This window comes from Papio anubis, chromosome 1, assembly GCF_008728515.1.
Source record: "Papio anubis isolate 15944 chromosome 1, Panubis1.0, whole genome shotgun sequence".
Taxonomy (NCBI): Eukaryota; Metazoa; Chordata; class Mammalia; order Primates; family Cercopithecidae; genus Papio; species Papio anubis.
Genome location: NC_044976.1, coordinates 202565543 through 202592794, shown reverse-complemented (window position 1 = coordinate 202592794; position 27252 = coordinate 202565543). Strand labels below are relative to the sequence as shown.

At 40.8% G+C, this 27252-nt stretch overlaps 1 protein-coding gene across 3 annotated transcripts in view; it reads left to right on the top strand.

Annotated features, from left to right (window-relative positions):
- Positions 1–27252, top strand: part of PCNX2 (pecanex 2) — a 304697-nt gene that overhangs the window by 191693 nt on the left and 85752 nt on the right. For all 3 annotated transcript variants that reach the window (XM_021931429.2, XM_021931434.2, XM_017953734.3), the window contains exons 22-23: positions 384–492; positions 6047–6176. In XM_021931429.2, coding sequence (XP_021787121.2) covers positions 384–492; positions 6047–6176 — 239 coding nt within the window. The remainder of the gene's footprint in view (positions 1–383; positions 493–6046; positions 6177–27252) is intronic.

Below are 27252 nucleotides of genomic sequence, written 5' to 3'. Positions count from 1 at the left end.
ACAAAAACCTTAACAATGTCAAACGATGATAGGTTTCTGTATGTACTCCCTCCAAAAGATCCAATATGAAGGAGGAAAGACCAAGCCGCAGCTGTTTTTCTGAGAAAGGCAAAGAGATACACCATATATGTAGGTTGAAATAATAAATCTGTTGAGATTAACCATGCAAGGTTTCTTCTGATCAGCCTGTTGCTGTTTTAAAATATCAATAAATGGCTGCATGGCATAAGAGATGCAGGAAGATAAGAGTGAGAAGGCAGACAGTAGTTTCATTGCCCCACTGCCCCTTCCTAACCTTGACAAATGTCCTTTAAATGACCTTGATGCAGTTACCACTGTTGTCATTGTCCTCTCTGATGAATTGTTTTTTCTTTTACTTTCAGCTCGGGGACCTGCTTCACAAGTTACAGTTTGTCCTGACGTATGTGGCTCCTTGGCAGATGGCTTGGGGTTCTTCGTTTCACGTGTTTGCTCAGCTCTTTGCCATTCCTCGTATCCTTTCTGCTTCTATTTTCACCCTCCAGCTGAGATTCACATTTTACGGAAGCAAGCTTTTCATTGACCCCTGGCAATAAAAAAATTGTAAAGTCTTTAAGATTACATTTTAATAGGGACATGAAGAGGCACTTTGGATCCCTTTAGGCCACTTAGCCTTAAAAGATACTTCTTAATTTTGAATTCTTCCTGCTTCCTAATGCATATTCAGGAGTTACTTTTATTTTTTTTCTGGTCCTTCCATTTCCCATGCCCAGATCTGCATTAAGATACCCTGTCTTTTAAATGGAAAGTTACTGCTTAAATGATTGAGTCACCTTGTGCAAAATAGTGCAAATACATTTGCTGTTATTAAACATTGTGGATAGGGTTGATGCATTCAATACATTTGGATCAAGTGTATATTATTTTATAGTATGATTATCATATTGTACTTCAGTGATGTTCAGAAACCCAAGATTAGATCCAAACAGCATTTGGAAGACTAACAACTTAACTTATGGTCTTTTAGTGGCTATTAGGCAGGAAGCCTTGGTTTCCATGTGTATTTTACAGTGTTTACATAATAATTTTAATTTACTTCATAACAAATTTTGAGATGCTCCTTCTAAACATCACTTTGACATTGATAGCTAAGTTTTATATATGTGCACATGTGGGTAAGGGGAAGCGGAGAGAGAAATTGCTTTAAAAATACTCTCGAAGAAAGAGATTAATTAAAATTTGACTCAGACCTAAAATACATCCTCAAAGGTTTTCCTTCCCACTGAATTTAGAGTTTTTAAACCTGTGTGTTTCCCAGGAAACAGGGACCACTTGCATCAGAATCCCTGGAGGAACTAATTAAACTAAGTAGATTCCTGGGCCCAGCTCATACTTTTTAAATCAAATTTCACGGGCCGGGATCCTGGAGTCTGTCTTTTCACAAGCTTTCTTGGTGATTCTTATGCCATCAGTGTGTGTGAACCACAGTTCTAAACTCTGGCAATCCATCAGGGCTGCTGTTAGCTAACTTGAATAACCACTCAGAGCTCTCTTCCATATGAAATTTACATAAGGCTCATTAAGACAATTCTTAAGGAATCTCTAGGATCTTAACTTGGTGTACAGGAATGGAAACATACTTAGGACAATCCTTGAGTAATAATATATTTTATATTTTGAAAAATGATTTCTTCCAGGCCCATAACTTTTTTTAAAAAAAAGTTAAGCATACGAAGAGTGGATCTCACAATACACATTGTTCTATGTTCCTATTCTTAGATGTGCATTAATATTTCTAAAGTGTTTCAAGGTCATTTGGCAGAACAAGCTAAGGAAAAATTATATATATATTTGCAAAGCCTGAGCTTGTGCTCCACCCTTTCCCTTTAGCTGCAGTCACTTTCTATAAAGCCAGTAATTTCAGTTTTCCAAATAGAGTCCTTTAAAACAAAAACAGGTGAAATATTGAGTTGATTTTTAATCTCTTTCTGACGTATTTCTAAAGTTTCCTTTTTAGAATTTAAAGCATGTTTATTCAATGAAAATGATTAGATTAACGCAAATTTGTTGTTGAGGAGTTGCACCAAGAATTTAAAACTTGAAGTTATAATTCCTGATGTCATAACTTTGGACTTGCATCTGTCTGTAGCATTTCTTGTTGATGTTTATGCCTTGTTAGGTGAGTTCAATATTACTTATTATTCCTTGGAGTTCCACGACTGAATTAAGACTGTTCTGGGAACCATAATTTTCAAATACTTGCCCTGTATTCGTGTTGAGGGTTCACACATGAGCACATGGTATTTGGCACTTAATAAGTCCTATAAGAATAAAGACAGCATTAGGATTTATCTCAGCTTGTGCACAGTGAGCATTAAATTTAAATACTTTCACGATGTATAGACTAATTGCCTTACAACATGGAAACATTCGAGATGCAAATTTTATTGGGCATTTGGTGGTTCCGTTTTAGAACACTCAGTGGACCCCCTTGTTTTGTTCCTAAGCCTGGCCCTGTTAGTGACACCCACTTCCACCCCTTCTGCTAAGATACAGAGCCTTCAAATTGACCTCCCTGGAGGCTGGCTACTGACAGTATCTTTACCCTCTCCCCCATACCCATGGACACCCCCTCATCCTTCCTCAGTTGTAAAGGTAGATATTTGTTCCTTGGAGTCCAACATCATGCTGTTCAAACTATAATCAGATAAATAGTTGAAAAACTGGATATACATGCCACCCAGACAAAGCTATTAAGTTATTAAGTGTCAACCATGGATCTTGGCTAATTTTGAAATGTTAATTATTTTATCACTCTATTAAGAAGCTATGGGCTCCATATCAGCATTGAAAAGGGACTAATTTGCTCTGTTTTGGAATTGAATTAGCTTTCAGGCCAGCAGGGCACTGTTTGGTAAATTGCTTTTTCTAGTACTAGCATGTTTTCTCCCTCCATAGCCTCTGTTAGCTTCTGAGCTTGTAACCTCCAGGGAAAGATGAGAATATTCACCCTTTTAATATGTGTAGAGACCATGCAAGACCATTGTCTTCTAATAATTAGATAGACTTAGCCAGATTCTCTATAGTAAACCCAGAGATTGGGAAGGCTGCTTTCTGCTTGGTGCATCCTTTTGCACTTCTAATGATTTTTTAAAATCTTTTCATAATTGATGCTTTCTGGCTGGGCACAGTGGCTCACGCCTGTAATCCCAGCACTTTGGGAGGCTGGGGAGGGCAGATCATGAGGTCAGGAGATTGAGACCATCCTGGCTAACACGGTGAAACCCCATCTCTACTAAAAATACAAAAAAATTAGCAGGACGTGGTGACAGGCGCCTGTAGTCCCAGCTATTTGGGAGGCTGAGGCAGGAGAATCACTTGAACCTGGGAGGCAGAGGTTGCAGTGAGCCGAGATGGTGCCACTACACTCCAGCCTGGGCGACAGAGCGAGACTTCATCTCAAAAAAAAAAAAAAACAAAAAACAAACAAAACAAATAATAGATGTTTGCATTTTAAGTGTGCTTTTGAAGGAGTGATCATCTACCCCTTAGGTTAATCTCTCAGCTGTTTCTCTTAGAAATAAAGTGGGCTTTATGCGCCTACTCCTCTTAGTAGCTCTTCTTTCTTGGCGCTGTCTTGCCAGTAGTAGTGACAGCCTTTCCTATTTGCCCAGAGTGTGCTATAATTCTTTACTGATCTTCCTGAAAAAACGGTCCTCTTTATTCACTGCCACCCTCCCTCTAACCTGTTAAACGTCATTTCCTTTCCTACCACATTGAACTTTATTTTTAGACTAGCACAGTTTCCTCACTTCTTAAATTTTGGATAATTGTTTCTGGCATTTAAAAAATGTACAATGTAATCTCTAGGGAAATTTTAGAATCAAAAACAAGAGCCAATCAGCCCCCCTTTTAATATGTGTAGAGACCATGCAGGACCCCTGTGTTCTAAAAATTAGACAGACTTAGCCAGATAATCACATATTAGCACATCTGCCCAGCCCTGGCTCCACTTGGTTTTGTCCTGGTTCCTCTGCAAGCCTCATCACACCCTCTGTCCCCTGATGTGGGGACTTCTCCCTCTTCCTTTCTTCTCAACACAGCCCCTCAGAAAACTCCAGCTCTGACCTCACTCTGCTTTCTAATATTTTTTTCAATACCTTCACGCAATGATATCTTCCATGCAATTCCCTTTTCTTCCAATGACAAGGAGCATAATAGCTAATATGTTGTGTTTTGTGGCAGAAGTATTTAGGTATTTTTCAGAAGAGGAAACTGATGGGTGATAATAGATATTACAGTAGCGTATTGTTCTGTAGTTCTCTATTTGAACCTAGGTCAAAATAAAAAGAATTGGATTTAAATTGCAGCACAATAGAGATCTTTTTGATACCTAAACAATTCAACATTGGAATGTATTATTAGTGGAGGATGTGACATTTTACTCCTGAAAATGCTTGGGAGTAAATAGGAAGTTTAAAAAAAAAAAAAAGTCACTCTTGAAAAAAAAAAATCATAATTTTTTTGAGACAGGGTCTCACTCTGTTGCCCAGGCTGGAGTGCAGTGGTGCAATTCTAGCTCACTGCAGCCTCAAACTCCTGGGCTCAAGAGATCCTCTCACCTCAACCTCCTGTGTGGCTGGAACTACAGGTGTGCACCACAATGCCCGGATAATTTTTTTTTAATATGATTTTAAATCTACTAAAATGTATGTGAAAGTGTGGACAGCGCAAGACTCACTCCTGTTTTATATCTTACATATAAATGGGGCTATTAGGGAATCCCTACTTCCATCCCCACCCCTTTATCACATAATTTGCTTAACGTTATGTTAAACCACTTAGAAGTCTGAGTTACTTCTATATTCTTGATAATGAAATGCAGAGTCTTCCTGTCTGTGCCAAGCATTTCCTTTTTACTCTGTGCCAGAACTTTTTGAACATGGGTTACAGAAATAAGACCCCCTTAGTTCAGCAGTGAGAGAGATACAGCTGTCAACAACTTCCCAGCAGGAAGACCAGCCTTGTAGGAGGTCAGATCAGATCTGTAGTAGAATGATCCAAGTCCTAATACCTACCCTAGGACCAGGAAGGATGTCCATATTACAGGACCTGGGCAATCTGGCTCTCCACTGACTTCTGCCACCCCCATGGATTCTGGCCAGCAGTTCTCTCTTGCGCTTCCAACCACAGGCCCCACAGAACCTCTGCGCCACAATGATGGTGAGTGATTGGCAGCTGGGAGTCTCCAGTGATGGAGTGAGACCTGAAGGGACCAGCTTGCTCAGAGAACTGTTGCTTCTGGCTCCTCGCCACTAATCACCAAAGATCCGTTGGGCTTAAGCCAAAAGCAACAGACATGCTAAGTTTAATATTGAGCAATTACCTCTTTGATCAAGCAAGGTGTGTGAAATTAACACATGCCAGTACGTGAGAAACTCATGTAAGAATGCCTATAGAAGCAACTTGGCCCACAAAACACTTACTTCATGTGCATGTGGTGTTCTTTGCTTAAAAACTAGATATGACTTGAATTGAACCAATGGTGTTCAATATACAGTATCTGTTTATCTGTGTATGCATCTACCCAGGTAGATAGATGGATAGATATTTCGAACAGTGGGAAAACATTCTTCAAGAAACAGATGCTACCTTCCCGAACAATTCTATTATTTGTTTTCAAAAAGTATCGTCTAATATTAATTATTTACAAAGCTACTTGATACTTTAGTAAATGTACCCTAGTGTGTTTTGTTCAGCTAATAATCTTAGTAAAGAGAAACTGTTCTTTTCAATCCTTAGATACTAAATCTTTGCCATGAATCCGACTAAGACCGCTGAGATTTTTATGAGAATTATTTGGTTTACATGGTGGTAAAATGAGACGTAGCAGGGTACTACTGAAAGTTTTATGTTTATAAATCTATACATAGAGAGATTAAGTGTGTGACCTTTGTTCTTTCTTTGCTGGAAAAAAATGGCTTTAGTGAAAACTCATCAAAATTTGAAATAATATTTTAAAAATATAGGAATAATAATTTTTTTTGCCTTAACTCAACATTCTCAGATTCTGCCGTGCTTTTCTTTCAGATGATTGCCACGTCAATCTTTTCTACCCCATTGAGCCCATTTCTTGGGAGTGTCATTTTCATCACATCGTATGTCAGGCCAGTGAAATTCTGGGAGAAAAACTACAAGTAAGATCCTAAAATCAGTGCTCAATTCCTTTTCTCCAGTGTGCGCTTCAGAAGGTTCCTCTGCCTTCCTCTGTTAGAGGGTCCCTGGCTCCAGGCTTCCCCCGGCTGTGGGGCCAGGCCAAACCTGTCTCTTTTGATGACTTCCTCCGTTCAGTGACTCAGCTCTTGGGTCTCAGGGATCTGGAAAGAACATGACTGATTTCAAATTAGCCAACGAATGCTAGTCCGGGTTTCACCAGTTGTGAAGGAAGAGTTATCACTGCCAAATTTTCGTAGGTGACCTAAGGGAAGGTTGTTTAACAAGCCATTGGTAATGTCCTTTGATATGCCAAGATGGTCCCTGGATGGCATCTTTTTTTCCTGTCTGTAGCATCGCTTCTATGAGCATTCTAAATAGACAGTCTTGTATAAGTGGGCAGCCATCACAGATGTATGGAAAAGAGATCACCAGTTTTTCTGGGTGCCATAAAATTTGTGGCCACTATTTGGACCTGTCATAAATTTCCTTGAGCAATTGGTGATTGACGAAGTAGGAATGTTATTCCTACGGGAAGGTTTGAAGAGAGAATTAATGGTTCACCAAGTAATCCTAAAGACCTCTTCATGATTTGTCGGGGGAGGTCTTGAGAATAGCTAGCAGGGAAGGAAAGCGTGTGTGCCCGGCAGTCTGCAGCTGGGACAGAGAACTCTGGATTGCTCCATGTGTTACAGCACGTCTTCCATTTCAATCTCCTCTGCCCTAATTTATTAACCATACTTGTGCTATTTATTACTTTTAAACCCTAATCCTTTTTCCATAATTTATTCACATTTTGCAGAGTGCTAGCATTTTACAATGTGTCTTTTATGTCTCACAGAAGCCATCATTAAGTTAGACCCGTGGTTTCACGCTTCTCCCGAGAGATGGTTTATAAAATGTGCATCCTTCTGGCACAGGTGTGTGGCTTAGGGATTAGAACACAGCCTGCCTGAGTTCACACCTCATCCCTCCCACTTAACATTGATCATTTCAGGCCTCCTTTTCCTCACCTGTAAAATGGAAGTGAAATCATAGGACCTACTTCATAGACTTGTGAAAAGAAAATGAATTAACATACATAAAACACCAAGAACAGGAGCTGCCACAAAGTAAGCACCACGTGAGCCTGGGCTAGGATGATTATTCTCTGACTGCTCCGTGGGGAAGTTCCTGTCCCAGCTTGACCCATGCTGGTAGGTGTTTACCATGACTCGGGGGGATCTCCTTCGGACAATCTCACGTTTAGGGGTGCCCTGGTGAAACTAATCAAACCAGTGAGCCCTACTTCCGGCCCGTGAGGAGTGGAGGGAGGTCCCTCAGCTTTCTGGCAGATTTCTTCTAAGAGACGTAGATTTTGCAATAAAAGTAAAGTTGTCTTGAAATTCACACATAACAAGGCTGCTCATCTGCATTTGTCTAAAGAAACATGCATATTTCCAGAGCCAGAGAGTAAAAGAAAACGACCACAGTTGGCTTCTCTTTAAGCTTTTTTAGGAGAAAACAATTTGGGGGACCTTTTAGGCGTTCTGAAAGTCACGCTTCTGGAAAGTGCAAATACTTGTAAATAAGAGGAGGGGCATTTTCTCATGCTTTCACCTAAACAGGGAAGGAAAATACAACATATTTAAAACTTGGTCAACGTATTTAAAACTTGGTGCTCAGTACAAAAGGTTTCTTTTTGCCTCCTATTCTCAGATAGGGAATCAGTCTTTCTGGCATGGGAAGATTCAATAGAAGTAAAACACCTCTCAGTTGAGTGGGAAAGGATATTAAGTGGAAAGGGGAATCTTTGTGCAGAGATGACCTTGGAGGGAGGCATCCTAATACCTGCGCAAAAGGAGTTAGGTGTTTTGTTATTTAGTCTCCTCACTTCCCAAATTCAGCCATCCTTTTTGAGTGAGATGCTTGGGTCTGAATTGTCAGTTTATGTGGGTTACTCAAATGTATGGGCTTCTAGAGCAAGATTTATGTTTATTCAGTCCCACAAAGAACTGTTTCTGCCGCGTTTATTCTTTTCATCAGTAAATAACACAGATATTAGCACTAGGCTCCCTATATATGTGTGGGGGGTGTCTGCCTCTGGATGCCCTTCTCATGGCTTGGAAGAGGGCTTGCTGCAGGGTCTAAGGGGATGTACAAGGATACCTGCCCTTGCCTAGGTCTTTCCGAAAGAGCCAAGTGGAAGGAAATTTTCAACTCCACTGCAGGAGTTGAGTCTTGGTGCCAAACCCAGTCTGCTGAAGGTCTATTGTTGCCTTTTGTGAAGGCATCAGAACGCAGCATCCTCTGGCCTGTCTGCTGAAAAGATAAGTGGAGGGAAATCACGACAGTAGAGTGGCGGGCACAAGGAAAGGAAATGACAGGAAATCTTATCTGGATCCTTACAAACACTCTGGAAATCTCATTCTATCTATTTAAAACTTTTTTTAGTTTCAAATCCTAATCAATGAGTTTTAATGCTCTGACTGGAGAGTTTCTGTGTGGCCGTTCTAATTACCATCTTTTGAGTCTGATACAAAGGACCAGTCAGGTAATGTCATTTATCCTGTTTAATGTTGTACTAGTTGTTCCATCACTTTAAAAGAGATGCCTGAAAAGATATTCTCATCTGGAGCTTTAGTGAGCACATTTACCACCATGAACTGCCGCCACCAGCCTGGGTGTGTGTGCTGGAGGCCACCTAGCAGTCCCCTCTCCTGGCTTCCTCTTTCTTTTCACCCCTGCTCCCTCACTCTCCAGTCGCTTGGCACAGATCTTTTCAAGCTGACTTGTGTTTGTGCAGGTCTCTAATGAGAGCTGCAGTGTACCAAAACAATTGTAATACTTCAAGGAAGTGGTGAATAAATCACCAGTGACCTGATAATCACAGCTAGTCCCTTTTCTCCCCGAACTGGCCTGTCCTGAAACCTGCAGACCTCCTGTGCCCTGATGCTGTGCCTCACTGGGGTGTATGACAAATGTGTCCCCTGTCTGCCTTTTTACCCTAGCCTCCTAACTAACCTGCTTGCTACTCTCTGCCCACACACAGCTCTAGGGTAGCTGTCCTAAAACACAGCTCTCAGCACGTCACTCTTCTCCTCAAAAGCTGCAGTTGCTCATTGTGCCTGAGGGACAAGGAGAAATGCCATGGAGACCAGCGCTGTCCAATAGGAAGTTCTGGATGATGGAAATGTTCTCTGTCTGTGCTCTCCAATATGGCAGGTACCAGCCACCTAGGGCTACCAAGCACTTGAAATGGGGCTAGTCTGATGGAGGAACTGAATTTTATTTTATTATTATTATTATTATTTTTTGAGATGGAGTCTCGTTCTGTTGCCCAGGCTGGAGTGCAGTGGCGCGGTCTCCGCTCACTGCAAGCTCCACCTCCCGGGTTCACGCCGTTCTCCTACCTCAGCCTCCTGAGTAGCTGGGACTACAGGCGCCCACCACCACGCCCTGCTTATTTATTTATTTATTTATTTATTTATTTATTTATTTATTTATTTATTGTATTTTTAGTAGAGACGGGGTTTCACTGTGTTAGCCAGGATGGTCTCGATCTCCTGACCTTGTGATCCACCCAGCTCGGCCTCCCAAAGTCCTGGGATTACAGGCCACCGTGGGCCACCGTGCCCGGCCGGAACTGATTTTTAAATTCCATTTACTTTTAACTCACTTAAATTTAAATAGCCACCTGTGATGAGAGGCTACCATATTGGAAAGCACAGATATAGACCCTTCTTTCTCGAACTTTCCAGCCCATCTCCCACAACACTTTCCCACACATCATATACTGTGAATTTCCATTCTGAATCTCTCCTTGGATCCTGCCCTTCATATAGAATGACCTTCCCTCCCTCAACCTCTTCATCTCCTGTTCACACCTAGTTGGCAAAACCCAACTTAAATGGCAACTCTGCCATGAAGTTGCCCTGATCACCCCAATTAAAAATTGTCTTTCCTTTCCTAAATTCCTCTAACAGTTTGCCTTTGTGTGCTTGTTATCTATTACTCAATAACAAATCTCTGTAAACCTTAGTTTTTGTCTTAAAACAACAGGAAACAATTTGTCATATCTCATGGCTTCTATGGGTCAGGAATTTGGGAAGAGCTGGGCTTAGTGGCTGTGGTTTGGGGACCCTTATGAAGGTGGTGACGGGGACTGAAATAGGAAATTGGAACTGCTGGGGACTAACTGGACATCTTTCTCTCTTTTCGTGTAGTCTCAGAACCTCTCCGTGTAATCTCTGGGTAAGTGAGAGGTTTGGCTTCCTGAGAGCATGGTGGCCTCAGGGCTTCAGCAAAAGTTTTCTAGTGAGTAAGGTATTAATAAAAGTTACATTGATTTTTCTGGCCTAATCAATTCTCTCCCATTCTATTTTCTACAAGTAAGTCACTCACCCACCCAGATTCAAAGAAAAGGGAATTATGTTCTGCCTCTTGGTGGATATATGGTAAGGTTCAAGAGTGGTTTGCAGGATGGAGAGGTACTGTAGCAGTCATGTTTGGAAAAATAAATTTGCTACTATGGCCATCAGTAAATTCTACCCAAGATTGGTGTAGTCTATATATACCTTCAATTCTGAACTTGTTTAGTTTTCATTTTTGTGTGCCTAATGGGGCCCTGCAAAAAGTAGGTGTTCTGTACATTTTTCTTTTTTTTGAGACGGTGTCTCACTCTGTCCCCCAGGCTGCAGTACAGTGGTGCGATCTCAGCTCTCTGTAACCTCCGCCTCCCGGGTTCAAGTGATTCTTCTACCTCAGCCTCCTGAGTAGCTGGAATTACAGGGGCCTGCCACCACGCCTGGCTAATTTTTGTAGTTTTAGTAGAGATGGGGTTTCACCGTGTTGTTCAGGCTGGTCTTGAACTCCTGATCTTGTGATCCACCATCTTCGGCCTCCCAAAGTGCTGAGATTACAGGCGTGAGCCACCGTGCCTGGCCTGTAAATATTTCTTAAGTGAATTAAGTCCAACAATATTATGTCAGAGGAAATAGAAATCCTAATCTGGCTTCACATTTGCTGAGGCGAGAACACTCACTGCTAGACTGAGGTGGTCTTGACTACTAACAAGGTCTTTAAAATCTGTCTTGATGAGCTCTGCCTGGTGTCTTTATTTTAATTCCAGGCAACAATAGCAAATGCAGTATGTAATAGTGCTTTGTGTTTATACATCCTCCTAATGTCAGAGGATTCTAGAAAGCTTTAGAAACACATTCTGATATTATGATTTATCATCCTGCTCTTTGTATATAAACAGTCACTAAATAACCAAACTTTGTCATTAACATGAAACAAATGTTTAGGCCAGAAATTACATGACATATGTGCCCAGTTATCTCAGCAAACATCTTTGTTCTAAAGGAGTTGACTATTTTCAGCTTTCTGAAATAATGAAAACTCCCATTAACAGGGATTTTGTTTTGATATGTCAAAAACCCTCTATAAAATGTAAAATACATTAGACCTACAACGCTAGATGAAAGGGAAATAAAGCTTTCATGTTGGTTACATTTCTAGAATTCTATCCAGATTGGTTTTAAAATGTTACATTGTTCTGGGTGTTACCCTTTACGGCAAATGTGTATTAAGCATCATCTATGCGAGTGTACTGTGCTAGGCTTTACCTAGCAGGAATCACTCTGTGACTGGTCTGCAAAAGTATCAACCCTGCATCTGTATCTTTGGACCTGCCTTTCTCAGCAAGAAGATAATTGGTTCTACTTAATCCTCAGCTGTTAACTGAGGCAGCGGTAGACCACCAGAAAGCATGAGCTTTGTGGTCGGTCCAACCACAATTAAAATCCCAGTGCATGTGCTTGGTTAGGTGTTTGGGATGTTACTTTGTCTGTGAGCCTCAGTTAACTCATCTGTAAAATGAGATGATTACTCCTCAGACGTCATACACACCAAATGAGACATGGTTCGCTTTGGTAAATGTGTAAGTCGTTTCTGTGTACAACATACCTATCCTTATTCCTGACCCCATTTCATTTTCCTTTCCTAAATTTCTATCTTTTCTCATTCAGCTTTTAATCTAGTTGTAACTAGACATATATTATGCATCCCTGCAATCTACCTGAGTCCTTTCTGAAATGGCAGAACGCAATCAAATCAACAGGGGAATCGACACATCATATAGATCGTGTACCATCACATCCACAGCCAGCCTGCTGTGAGAGGCCCAATAAATATTATTTTTCCCTTCAGGCACCATGTTTATTTTGATACCTCGGTCAGTCACTGAGCCCCAGTTCTGTTCTTCGAGCCTCACAGCCGCCTTTATGGAATAATAGGCTCTCTAAGTCCCACGGTTTTGCGTGTTATCTAACAACAAAATAAATGATAAAAATATTTTAACTAGTCTTTGGTGAGCTCTCGTGAATCTCACTGTGTTGTTTTCCAGCCCCTTGTTGGTTTGTAATATAGACATGAGTGTAGCATGGACCCTTAGAAATTACGGTATCGCCTCTGTGCTCTGGACCATCCAGCCTCTTCTCGGTGCTGGTGGAGCAGATCTTGCGCCTTGCTAGGCAGCCCTTGTGAGTGCTGTTACAGCTGTGGGCTCTTCATTGAGTTGAATCTGCTCCTTGTGATAGCACCTGGATACCCCTGCTGATGCAGCATCAAGATGCTGATTCCTACAGCTGCTGCTCTTTACCGGTTTGGAGACAGCTCTCCTTCCTTTGCCACCCTCTTTTTCAGGCTAAATGGTACAAACTGTTCCTTGTGTAAAATGGTCTAGACCTTGGAAATCCTAGTCAGCCTCCTCTAGATGTTCACTGAATTGCCCCCAACCCTCCCCACCTTACCTTGCTCCAGAGGTCATCTAATTGGTTCTCAGTAGAAGGACCTGTTACTTCGGCAACCCAGGTGTCCCACTCTCATTTGTGCCACTTAAAATCTAAAATGTCTCATTATTTCACAAAACATTTGCTGAGCTGACCCTTCATCATCCTGATCTTACGTGTGAGTGTGGTTTACTGAAAACAGGAAGTTTATGTTTTCGCTATCAACTCTCATCTTACTGGTTTTAACTCACCATTCCAGCCCGTAGAGGTCAGTTTCATTCAAGTCATCTTTCACCCCTCCAGCCCCCTCAGTTTGGCAGCAGATGGGATTATCTGTCACTATCTGGAGCTTCATTCATGATTTGCTAATGAGGGTGCACAGGATGGAGTCAGGGATGCCTGGCTTGATCAGGCAATCAAAGAAAGAAATTCTCAACTTCACAGTTTATTTTTTAACTTTTTCCAAATGAATATTGCCAAATGCTTTCTACCCACTAAGCTGTTTTAAAGGTGACTTGTAAGATCTTTGCAAAGCATTGAGCTTCTCAAAAGGCAATTTTTTTTCTTAAGTGCAAAGCAGGCGGCTTCTCTGGCTTATGGGTTAATAGTACAATGCAACCCTGTCATTAAAAGCTGTTCTTCCTTTAAAGTTATGCCAGAGAGGGATTTACATCGATCTACTTGCGGTTAAGTTACCCCATAATTTATTTGGATACATTTACAAGGTGCCTGCATGCACCATGACAAGGAACGCAACACATTTTTATTTGTCCGATGCCCTTGTTTTAGTTACTGCTGAGATAAATGTCGTGACTCTCCTTTATCAGGAATCCGAAGTCTATTAGAGCTTTCAGACCCATACTTCGGAGTAAGTTGGGCCCTGAATCTATTATTCTTAATGGTAATAATAACAGTAGTAGGAGCAGAGCAGCAGTAGTAGCAGTAACAATGGCGATCCTCATCTTCTTGTATTTATTGAACATCTGCTCGTCTTCTCTAGTATATTCATTCCAGTCCTAACATTCACTCTGGGAGCAAAGTTTCATTTTTCTCATTTGACAGATCAGAGAAAAAAAGAAACTCAAGGAAGTTAAAAAACTTGCCCAAGGTCACAGAACAAGTGAGCAGCTGAGCCAGGATATTAACCCAGGGCTGATCTTATTTCAAGCCCAGAACACACTTTCCATTATATCCTGAAGCCTCTCAGAGGACACACACACACATGCATGCACACACAAACACACACAGAATGCCAGTTGATGCATTTGCCCGTGAGAGCCTTAAAAGGAAGGCACCATCACAAGAGCCCTGTGTGGCCAGAAAGGCCTGTCTGGAAAGGAAAGGAGCTGCAGCTCTGAGCCCCGAGGCATTTGCTCAGAGTGGCAGGACAGGTCAGAACCACTGCAGGTCAGAAGCAATGCAGCTCGCCAAGACCACCCTTAGAATCATTAGGCTGAGCTTTGAGCTTTCATACTCATCACTGGACCACAAAACATTCATAGCTCAAGAGAATGGAGTGCCCGTCTTCAGGCTGCAAGAAAGCATGGTGAGTGGCCACTTTGCAAGTCATCAGCTTGCAGGTTTGTCTTTTCCTTTTCCTCAAGAGAGGCTTCCTGATGCTTCCCCATGGCCCCGGCCTGGTTCTTAGCAGCTCCAGACGCTACGCAGGGATGCGTAAGAACGGGAATGAAGCCTCAGTGACCCTCATGGATGACAAGTGACCATCTGAGATTCTGAATACAGCCTCAGGCCCAGAAAGGGGTCGAGCTAATTAATACAGGTACAACTTTTTATTTATTTATTTATTTTATTTTTGAAATGGAGTCTCGCTCTATCACCCAGGCTGGAGTGCAGTGGCGTGATCTCAGCTCACTACAACCTCCGCCTCCCGGATTCAAGCAATTCTCTGCCTCAGCCTCCCAAATAGCTGGGATTATAGGCACCTGCCACCACGCCCGGCTAATTTTTGTATTTTTAACAGAGACGCGGTTTCATCATCTTGACCAGGCTGGTCTTGAACTCCTGACCTCGTGATCCACCCGCCTTGGCCTCCCAAAGTGCTGGAATTACAGGCATGATCCACCGCACCTGGCCCAGATGAGGTGGCTTTTTAAATGGGTGATTTGAGAAATCCCTATTTGAGGCTACAACCTGCCGTTGATTTTCTAAGGTGTTAAATAACTTCACACATCTGGGAAAGGAATTTTCAAATGCTCTCATTTTAACCGGGAGCTAACAGGGAGGCTTCAGGAATCTTCCTCCCCAGGCAGAACTCAGAGTTGTCCAGATGGATAGAGAAATGAAAGTTTTGGGAAATATAAACATGCATGAGAGTCACTTAGAGGATAGCAGTGGACTGAATGTTTGTGTCCCTTCTCCCCCAGATTGAAATGCTAACCCACAATGCGATGGTATTAGGAGGTGGGGCCTTCAGGAGGTGATTAGGTCATAAGAGTGGAGCCCTTATGCTTGGAATTAGTGCCCTCATAAAAGGGACCTCAGAGAGCTCTCTAACCCCTTTTTCCTCCATGGGAGGATACTGTGAGAATTTGGCGTTCTGCAACCTGGAAGAGGCCCTTAGTAGAACCTGAGCATGCTGACACTCTCGTCTTGGACTTCCAGCCTCCAGAACCGTGAGCAACATATTTCTGTTGTTTATAAGCCACCTGGTTTATGGTATTTTTTAAATAGCAGCCTGAAGTGACTAAGATGAGATACGTGTGTGTGTGTGTATGGATGAAAATGACTTGTTTCAGCATTAACATGGTTTAGCTACTACAGGACGATGTTTGGGGAGATGGCAGGTACTGGGATTGACAGGTTACGGCCCAAGTAGGAATATGGACCAACTCTTGAACTTTCCAAAAGAAATAGAAATAAGGAGAAACCAGCCAAAAAAAACATCATAGTTATGCATGATAACATAGAAATGTCAAGACAGACTGAGGTACTGGAAAAGAGATCAAAGTTTAAAGTCAGTAAATCTCACCCAACTGACTGGGGACATATGGGCCAAACCTGGGAACTGACAGCAGGGTAGTGCCTGCCTCCTATTTCTTTTTTTTTTTTTTTTTTTTTTTTTTTGAGACGGAGTCTCGCGCTGTGTCACCCAGGCTGGAGTGCAGTGGCGCGATCTCGGCTCACTGCAAGCTCCGCCTCCGCCTGCCTCCTATTTCATTTCACTCCGGGAAGACTTACATTAGGGCACAGGCAAGTGGGAAACAAACAAGTACGTGAGATTATGGCCAAGAGGGCCAAAGCCAGAGAAAGAAAAGGTGTGAAGCCTGGCGTCCTAGAGGTCTATTGTTCTTGTCTAGCCAGAGTGAGTTCTGGGACTTTAGGGTGTCCTAAAGTATCCTAAGGTGTCCCTTCCTTCCCACCGGACTTGGTGACATGAGGTGCAAGCCTATTGCTGTTAGCAGTCCTTTGGCACCACAAAGCAAGAACTGTCCTGAGGACACAGCAAACACAAAGGAAGGCTGGGCCGAGGGACACAGAGGATGACGACACTCCCCTATCTCCTAAGTCCACCAAGGCCTAAAAGGACCTTTGAGCTTCATGAGCCACTGAATTCTGTATTTGGCTTAAGCCATTTTGAGTTGAGTTTTCTGTCACTTGAAATCAAAAGACTCCTAATAAAAGCAAGTGGTGGCTTTTATCAAAGGAATCCTTCTCTCTTACCTTTTACTTTTTTTTTCTTTTTTTTTTTTTTTTTTTTTTAGTGAGATGCAATCTCACTCTGTCGCCTGGGTGGAGTGTAATGGCATGATCTCGGCTCATTGCAACCTCCTCCTCCTGGCTTCAAGCAATACTCCTGCCTCAGCCTCCTGAGTCGCTGGGATTACAGGTGCCTGTCACCACACCCAGCTAATTTTTTGTATTTTTAGTAGGGGGGGGGGGTTTCATTCTGTTGGCCAGGCTGGTCTCGAACTCCTGACCTCGTGATCCACTCACCTCGGTCTCCCAAAGTGCTGAGATTACAGGTGTCAGCCACCACGCCTGGCCACCTTTTACTTTTAGGGAGTGATGGCACAAAAGCATACCTTTATTGCCATAATTCTGTGTCACTAAGTAGCCTAGAATGCCAGAGAAGGTGCTGGCATCCATCCCCTATTGTACCTCCAGGGTTGAGTGGCAGACAAAAGAACTTTAAGCTCCCCAAGCTCAATCACCAATGTACCCTTAACTTAGGTTGGTCCTTCCACTTCCCTTCTCTGCCTCGGATTTCCTCACCTGGAATTTATGTCTGAATGCTCTTATTTCTGAGAAGCCAAATTATGAACTTGACTCCATCCCACTGTTTTGCTGACGGATGGGAAAACTCTTACATGTAAGGTTTGACACTTGAGGTATGGAAATGAGCTGTTATACACATATATTCCAGAAAGCTGATGCTTTTGAGGAATTCCAGTATGTTGAATTTCTCAAACAGCGTTGCTTTGAGCTTATTACACATTGTGCTGTGGTGCATAATTTTACTCAGGATCCTGTTAGTTTTTGCTGAGCGGTTAAAGTATTTGAAAAGTACAGAATAGTGTAGCAGACCATGCGACTGCAGGGAGGCGTCGAACATGCCCAGCTGCTTCCCAGCTGTCTGGTGCTGCTGACGCTTCAAGGTCACCCAGGAGCGAGGCTTTGTGAGTGATTCAGGTTGATGGATGGTTTTAGGGAGTGTAAGCCTTGTACAGCAGGAGGGCAGAGCCCTGTTCTGAATCACTATAGCAAGTGAGAGGAGGATCCTTAGCTCGTCCAGCTTTTAGGAAAGTGTTAGAGATGGGACTGATTTATTCTAAACAAAGGAAGGCGGGACATACGCAGCCTTTAAATTTACATTGTCTTAAACTCTTTTACTACGTACCTCAAATAAATGTGATGCGGGAGATTTCTTAGGCAGATTTGAAGCATCTGGACAGTGAGGGTTTACTCCCCAAGGCCAAGAATCCTGAGCACTTCTAATTAAAACGTCTTCCCTGAAATCGGCCAATACGCCAAGTGACTGTCAGAGGCCACTCCACGGTATGTTCTCATTCTGTGTTATAACAGCAGACCACTGTAGGTACTGGGAGGCTTTTGCATTTGAGGCTCTGTGAGACTCATTCTGTAGGATTCTGATAATCATGTGCTTGTTTAATCTCGTTACTCTGAGCATGTTTCTAGGACTGACTCTAATCCTACTTTATTGAAAGCAAAGACCTTGCCCAGGCCTTACATAGAGTTGCTGCTTCTTGGTACACAGTGCTCTTGATTCATGAGTGGAATTAATATATAATGTGAATATACAAAACCATTCTCTTATTTTTCTTGTCACTTTGGAAGCATTCTGTCATCATCTCCACTCCATAGGGCTTACAATGCTCTTTCATGTGTGGATTGCTGTGTTGGCTCTCCCTGTAAACTCAACTAAATAGATGCTCCCTTTCATGATTTTTTAAATGAAAAGTGACTGGTAATGTCAAAATAATTATATACACGAGAATTAGAAAAAAATTACCCAGTAAAAATAAGGGCAATTTAATATATTATATTTCTTTTTATATTTTATAATATCTTAGGGTGCTTTCTAAATTGATTATTGGTTCTACAGGTTGCGTAGTTGGAGCTTATTTGCCTGTAGTCAGGGAAGACTGTGAGAGAGGCATGGGACAGATTTGGGAGAAAGGAAGGAAAGAGAGTTCTTAGTAGATGTTAAAGAAAATTGTTTGGGTAGGAAAAGTTTCAAAAAGCCTCATTTTAGGAGTAGTGCAGAGTAATAGAGCACTCACTTGATGGTTAACGTTATCACTGATAAACAGGAGCCACTGGGGAAGGTTTCTGAGGGTGTTTTTCACTGTTTTCCAAGAGCCTGTTTTAGGAAAACACCAGTGAGGGTTGAGGAGAGATGAGTGAACTCATTTTCTGTCGAATTTTGTCCCTGTGCTCCTAGAGTCAAGATTTGACACAATCTATTTTAGTATTTGAAAAATCTAATTTAAAAAGAAATGTCAAATATTGTCAGAATAAAAAATACTATTCCTCCGCCACCCCTTAAAATAAAATCTATACCCAGAGGTACTGATGCAGTGACATAAAAACTATTTCCTATTCATTCTTTGTCACTTATCCTTCACTTGGGTGACTGGTCTGCCACAAGGCTAAAGTGACTACCTGTTTAGTTTTGCAGTAGGCAGTCATAGATGCGGCTCTGTGTTTTAATTTCCTACCGAAAGCCCTATGCTATGTTTATTTGCTATTTTAGACATTCAGAAAACTGGAGGTCAGAAGAATGAGGTGATTCTCTCCTTTACACCCCTCAAATAATTTAATAAATCATAAATCAAATGAGAAACCAGAAATCCTGTTTGTTGACTTACAACTGCAAACTTGTTCTTGGGCACTCCCCTTCCCCTTACCTTATCATTAGTGCAATGTTTCCAATCCAAATTGTTTTACATGGACTACCACATCAGAAATATGCAAACATGAGATGTCAAACTTGCATATAATACATTTCTTCATTTATAAGTTTAGTCAAGGTGTAAATGACTTAACAAAGTGTCTCAAGATGATTGTAGAATAAGGAGTGTAATTTTAGTTGGATTTGATTTGGGGACAGATTTTAAGATTTAAAGCGAGTGAAGTACAGTGTTACGCTTTGGGAGTGAAGGAGATAGCAAAGGAAAAGTGAAGCTCGTCTGAGCAAGAAAGGTTGCGGTGTGATTTTATTAACACCAAATCCCTCAACTAGAAAACTGCACGTGGTATAATAGGCATTGTGTTCAGAGAATGTGTCTTCTCAAGTTGCTGCCTCTCCTGAAACAAGTGGCTACAAAAACTGAAGGACCCGAGTTAACTCATCACAACTGAGTGTGTCACTGCGCAAATTGCTGCAGTTCCATTGCCAAAGATAATAGTTTCTTTTTGCTGTATGGGGAAATGCATGACAAAAGCCCGGTTCATCTTGATCCAAATTCTGTACACACCACAGGTAACTTATGAATGAAATAAACATGTCTTCATCCCCAGGAGAAGTTTCACTCATAACTGTAAACAAAACACTCATATAAATGGCACTGAACCTCTTTTTACCAGAAGAATGTAACAGCCAGAAGTCAAAACCTTAAATCAGTCAAATTAAACTTGGGAAGAAACCCAGCAGTACCCTGATAATTTAATCTTTATGAATCACTTAAAATTGTCTGCCTCTTCATTTATTCAGTTTCCCATTTGGCTGACTCTTTGCCCGACAGCAAACAACTTGGATTTTTTTTTATTACTATTTTTATTAGTTGCATTTGCAGAAAGAGAAGAAACACTTTTCACCCCCTAAATATTTATGACTTTCCACTGAATGGTTGAATTTCATATTCTGTATTTCAAATAGTAAGTAGTCTTGGATTTTTCTTGCTGAAATGGAAGAAATAATACTAATTTAAGGTGTAAGCACGTTAGAATCAGAGATACGAATTGTACATGAATGCATGGTAGTCACATAACAAACAAACAAACAAAAAACCAGAAGATTTCCATCGCCACAGAGACCTCTCCTGTTGGAGAGCACACATTCTTCCTTCCTGCCCCCACCCCTTCTTAACTCCTGTCCACCTCTAATCTGTTCTCCATCTTTATAATTTTGTCATTCCAAGAATGTTATATAAACGGAATCCTAAACTGTTTAACCTTTTGGGGTTGCCTATTTTCACACAACATAATTCAGTGGAGATTCATCCAAGTTGTGTGTGTCAGTAGTTTATGTTATTATATTGCCGAGTAGTTCCATGGTATGTGTCAGGGTCTAATAAGTCATCCATTGAAGGACTTCTGGGTTATTTCCAGTTTGGAGCTATTATGAATAAAGCTTCTTTGGACACTTGTTTATAGGTTTTTATGTGAACATAAGTCTTCACTTCTCTGAGATAATTTCCAAGAATGCCATTGCTGTCTCATAATGTAGTATTTTTTTTTTTAGTTTTCTTTTTCTACTGTTTTGCTTTTTCTACTATTGAATTTTGAGAGTTTCTTACCTATTTCAGATACTTGTACTCTCTTGGATATATGTTTTGCAAATATTTCATTCCAGTCTGTAGCTTGTCTTTTCGTCCTCTTAACAAAATGTTTTGCAAAGCAAAAGTTTTTCAGGTACACATTCTTTTCAAGTGTACATAGACTATTCTCCATAATGGACCATCTACTAGACCATAGAACAATCCTCAATAAATTTTTAAAAACTGAAATTATACAAAGAATGTTCTCCAGCCACAATAGAATAAAATAGAAAATTAATAGCAAGAGCAAATTTGGAAATTTTCCAAATATGTATAAATTAAAACACAGAAACAACCAATGGTTCTAAGAGAAATCACAAAGAAAATTAAAAACTACTTTGAGATTAATGAAAATAAAATATAATTTATTAAAACTTATGGAAGTTAGGAAAAGCAGTTCTCAGAGGAAAATTCATAGCTTTAAATGCCTAGATTTTAAAAATAAGGCCAGACATGGTGGTGTTCACGCCTGTAACTGCAGCACTTTGGGAGACCAAGACAGAATGATCGCTCGAGGTCAAAAGTTTAATACCACCAGCCTGGGCAACATAGTGACAGATGGGTCTCTTCAAAAATTTTTTAAAAAATTAGTTGGATATGGGGGTGCACACCTGTAGTTTTAGCTATTGTAAAGGCTGAGGTTGGAGGATTGCTTGAGCCTAGAAGTTAGAGACTTCATTGAGCTATGATCATGCCACTGCACTCTAGCCTGGGTGACAGGGGCAAGACTCTGTCTCTAAAAATAAGAAGAAGAAAAAAGACATTGCCAGGTATGGTGGCCTGTGCCTGTAATCCTAGCTACTCAGAGGCTGAGGCAGGAAGATTGCTTGAGGTCAGGAATTCAAGACCAGCCTGGGCAACATAGTGAGACCTCATTTCAAAAAATATTTGTTTAAAGATCTCAAATAAATCACCTATCTTTCCACCTTAAAGAACCTTTGTCAGTCTGGCTGGAGATTTTTCAATGTTATTGATTGATATTTTCGAAGAACCAGCTCTTTGCTCTTTGATTTTCTCATCTATTTTTCAATTTCATTGGTTTTTGCTCTTTATTTCATTTATTATGCTTGCTTCAGGTTTTCTTTGCTCTTCTTTTTCTAGATTCTTGGGGTGGGACCATAGACTATGAATTTGATACTTTTTTAATGTGTATGTTTAGTGCTATAAATTTCTCTTCCAATACTGCTTTAGCTGTGTTTGACAAATCTTGATACCTTTATTTCCATTTTCTTTCAGTTCAATGTATTTCTATTTCTTTTTTTGTGTGTGTGTGTGTGTGTGTATTTCCATTTCTATTGAAACTTTATCTTTGACCCATGGTTTATTTAGAATTGTGCTGTTCAGTTTCCAAATGTTTGGATATTTTCCTATTTTCTTTGTGTTATGTATTTCTAGTTTAAGTCCATTCTGATTGGAGAACAAACTCTGTATGATTTCATTTTTTAAGAATTTGTGGAGATCATTTTATGTCCCAGAAAAATGGTCTATCTTGGTGCACTGTCTGTGGGCACTATAAAAGAATGCATCATCTACCATTGTTGGGTGGAGAGTGCAATAAATGTTGAATGGATAATGTTGGTTGATAGTGTTATTGAGTTCTCCTATATAATCATTGATTTTCTGTCTGGCCTTTTTATCAGTTGTTAAGACATGGGTGTTTAGGTCTCTATCTTTAATTGTGGATTTGTCTGCTTTTTCTGTTCTATCAGTTTTGGGTTCACATATGTTACAATTGAGTTGTTTGACTTATACATATTTAGGACTGATGTGTTTTCTTGCTGGATTAACCCTCTTATCATACAATGTTCATTTCTGTCTTTGGTAAACTTCTTTGTTATGGAGTCTACTTTATCTGATATTAGCATAGCCATTTCTGCTTTTCTTTGATTAATGTTTGCATAGTACATATATTTCATTTTTTATTTTCAGTTGGGCTATGTTACTATATTTGAAGTGTATTTCTTGTAGGCAGCATAGGTCATAGTTTTTAATCTACTTGCTAATTCAAAACAAATGTGCTGTTCAGTTTCCAAGTGTTTGGATATTTTCCTGTTTTCTTTGTGTTACGTATTTCTAGTTTAAGTCCATTCTGGTTGGAGAACAAACTCTGTATGATTTCATTTTTTAAGAATTTGTGGAGATCATTTTATGTCCCAGAAAATGGGTCTATCTTGGTGCACTGTCTGTGGGCACTATAAAAGAATGGATCACTTGAGCTCAGGAGTTCCAGACCAGTGTGGCCAACATGATGAAACCCCATCTCTATTAAAATACAAAAATTAGCTGGGTGTGGTGGCACACACCTGTAGTCCCAATTACTTGGGAGGTTGAGGTGGGAGAATCACTTGAACCCTGGAGGCAAAGGTTACAATGAGCTGAGATGGTGCCACTGCACTTCAGCCTGGATGACAGAGCAAGACTCTGTCTCAAAAAGAAAAATTAGTTATTATATTTTTCAGTTGTACAATTTCTATTTGATTCTTCTTTATTTCTTCTATTTCTTTGCCAAGGCTTTCTTTTTTTTTTTTTTTTTTGCTGAAGCTCTATTTTTTCATTGATTTCAAGTGATCTTAATTGCTCATTGAAACATTTTTATGATGGCTAATTTAAAATATTTGTCAGATAATTTCATCATCTCAATTTTGGCATGTATTGTCTTTTTAAATTCATTTCGAGATCTTCCTGTTTGTTTCTGATTATAAGTAGTTTTCTATTGAACTCTGGACATTTTGGGTGCTATTATGTATTATGAGCCTCTGGATAATATTTACACCTTTGTTTCAGCTAGCTGTTACTGACACCGTTCTGGCAGGAGAAAAGGGGCTGCTGCTTTGTTACTTTCAGATGGGGTTAGAAGTCCAGGTTCCCTACTCAGCCTCTATTGACTCCTGAGATGGGAGAGGGTAGAAAGTTTCTTGTTATTGCTTGATAGGGGGTGGGAGTTCAGATTCCCCACTAAGCCTTTATTGATACTTTCCTGAATGGGAGGGATAGCGGCACTTCATTACTGCTCCCCATGTGGCCTCTTTACCCAGGAAAATTATGAAAGTCTGAACTCAGTCTCTTTTGACACCATCTCAGCAGGAAGAGAAGGGGCACTTTATTATTGCCTGGCAAGGAAGGAAGCCTAGGTTCCTCACTCAGTCTTTGCTGGTGACACAGGATTCTTTGGGGGGGGCCACTTCACCAGGCTCTGCCCATGCAGCCCAGCAGGCTATGCTTGGTTTGTGCTACTGGCCTGGTTCCCACATCCTGGGTAGAATGGTGAGGGGTGTGTGGGCAAGTGGGTGTGAGGTCTGACCACAGTGCACAGCCAGGCACACAGGCTGCTGCAGTGGGGCCGGGCAGGCAGCTCCAGATGCCAGCACAGATGCCTCCTTCATGTGAGGCTGCAGCTGGACCAGGCATACCACAAGTAGCTTCTGCCTTAAGTGCCCTCGCTAGGTGAGTGGAGTATGGTAGCACCCAAAAACTCAGAGATGCCAGCAACCAGAAAAAGCCCCGGGAGGGTGTTATAGCTTTGTCACCGCTCTGGCTCAGGAAGCCTGGGGGTCTGGGTCCCCAGAAGGATCACAGCTCTTCTTTCCCATGGTCCAGTGAACAAGAGCATGTCATTGCCCACAGCTCAGTGAGCTGGTCAGGGATGCGTGACACCCGTCTTTTGGCAGGTCCCAGGATTTTGTCCTGTGTCTGAGAAGAATGAGGTTATGTAGACAATCAGAGACTGAACAAGGCAGAGAAGAGTTTTACTGAGTGACGGAACAGCTCTCAGCAGAGAGGGGACCCTAAGTGGGTACCCCCTACCCAAAGCTGGGTAGTCCAAAAGTGTGGCTGAGTCCAGGGTTTTTATGGGCTCGGAATGGGGGAATGCATGCTGATTGGTCAAAAAGCACCATTCAGTTGGCTGAAAGGCATGGAGGAAGTTCTCACTAAAGCTGGGGACTTTACCCAGAACTGACAGCTTGGTTTTCAGGCTTTAATTTGTCTTTGGTTTGAAGGTTGGGTTTCACCAGGGACCCACCCCTATCTGCCTAGGAATTTGTCTCCCTCCTGCTGCTGTCACTGGTACAGGTAGGCATAGGGCTATGGTTTTATCTGTGGTATTCGGCTGTTACAGAGAGGATATGACCTACAGTTTTCTGTCTTGTTAGGCTGCGCCTTTCCTGACTCTCAGGCTAGACAGATCAGGGATTTGTTGATGCTTTTTTTTTTTTTTTCTTTTGCTTCTGTAGGTGTTTCTGGGCTATATGAGGCAAAAAGAAAAACAGAGAAACTCACCACGTTGTTTTTCCTTGGATCCCATGATGCCCAGATGGTCTGCTTTTTCCTTTTACCTTTCAGAAGGTGTTTTTACTATATGTAAAATCCAGGGTTTTTGTGTACCAAGTAGAGGAATAAGGAAAAATACACCAACTCCATCTTTCCGGAAGAGTAGAGCCAATCTGCATGCATTCATTGTTCTTATTCATGCTTAGCTTTCTCTACTGCAGATTCATATGGTATGATGAAAACATAGTATTTTGGATACCAGTATTCTATAAAGGCTATTCTTTCATTGCAGGCCTCAAACAGACTTTCAGGAAATAGACTTTTACAATAACATTAGGAGGTAAGAGAATTGCTTCATGCCCATATGGCTGCCTGCGAGCACACATGTATGTTTACACAGAATCTTAGAAACTTCACCTTGAAGTAGGCTGAACACAGTGTGGTTGCTGAGCGTATTTTACAGTTTATCTATAGGAGAATAGAGGAGACCAGAGTAGCATTAAGGGAATGTAAACAGAGAGAAAAAATGTTGATTCAGACCCTGTCATGATAAGATCCTTGTGGAGAGAGTGGTATAAAACTCAGCAAGCTTTATAAACATAAAATGAAAAAAAAAATAGTTTTTTAACTTAATAATTACTTTGAAAAGTTGTATAACTAAGACTAAAACTAAAAAGTTGTATAACTAAGACTAAAACTCACAAAAACCACTAGAAGACTTCTACATAGCAACAGTGGAGTAATATGTAGTTGTGCTTCTATTTTTCAGTATGACTAACTTGTATTATCTTTTCTTTATGAAAATCTGGTTTAGAAGTTTTCAGTTCCAGAGATGTAGCAGACTAGATAATCTCAAAACTTTTCCACCTGCTAAAAGTATCAAAAAAATGATAGGTTGTAAAATTCCTCTTAGATACATGTTTGAGCATAATAATAAAGTTAGAAAATTTCCGAGGGCTAGAAAGAAAGAGGGAGCAGTAAACAGCAAAACCCAGTATCACTGCCTGGGAAGAATGGGGTGGGTGGTGGGTCGGGGTTGTGAGTCTCAGTAACATAGGGGCTGACATTTTAAAATCTATGCCAGGCTAGGTGATGAAGCGTTAGTCCTACAGAAGCAGAAAAAGGTTTCAACTAAGACTTCCACATAAAGCTGGAGCCCTGAAGGTCTGCCCATCAGTGAAGAAGTGAAACACCCAACACAGAGAAGGAACAGAACAAGGAATCTCAACTGGTCAGAGAGAGGGAAGAGTGGGAACAAGTCTCCATTGTGAATGGACATTACTAATCTTTTGTCACATGTGGGCTTGGAGTTCAAAACTATACTACTCATATTTGGAAATTGTCACGTTGAGAAGTTAACACAAAAATGGTACTGGTGTGTAATACCCCTAGAGTTGCTGATGAAGCCAATGTAAAATTACTCTTAAAGGACATGACATGTCTTCAACTAATTCCACAATAAAAACTGACTGGAAAGGAGCTCCCAATCCAGTACTACACAATACAAAAGAAAAATACTCATCATGAACAAGAACCAGGAAATAAAATAAATAGCAGATTTTGACTATCCAAAACTAAAGATAAGTAAAGAAATAATCATATATATATTTAGAATAAAAGTTGTATAAGAAGAAATAAAACTAAAAGGCCAAGATGTTCTGAAAAAATGACAAATTGGAACAAATGGCTTATAAAAATCAGTGCATACAGTCATTGAAATGTATAGTGTAATAGACAAGTTAAATAGTAAATTAAACACAGCTAAACTAGAAAGCACTCAATCTAAGAAAACTGGCCAGAATGCAGTAGAGAAAGATAAAGAATGGGAAATATTCCAGGGAAGTTAAGGGACTTAGAGGACAAAATGAAAGATGTCAACTAGAAATCTAGAAGTTCCTGGAAGAAGGCATAAAACAAACAGGGAGAAGCACAATTTTAAGAGAAAATAATAGAAATTTTTAAAAATTGATGAAAGACATAAATCCTTAGATTTAGGA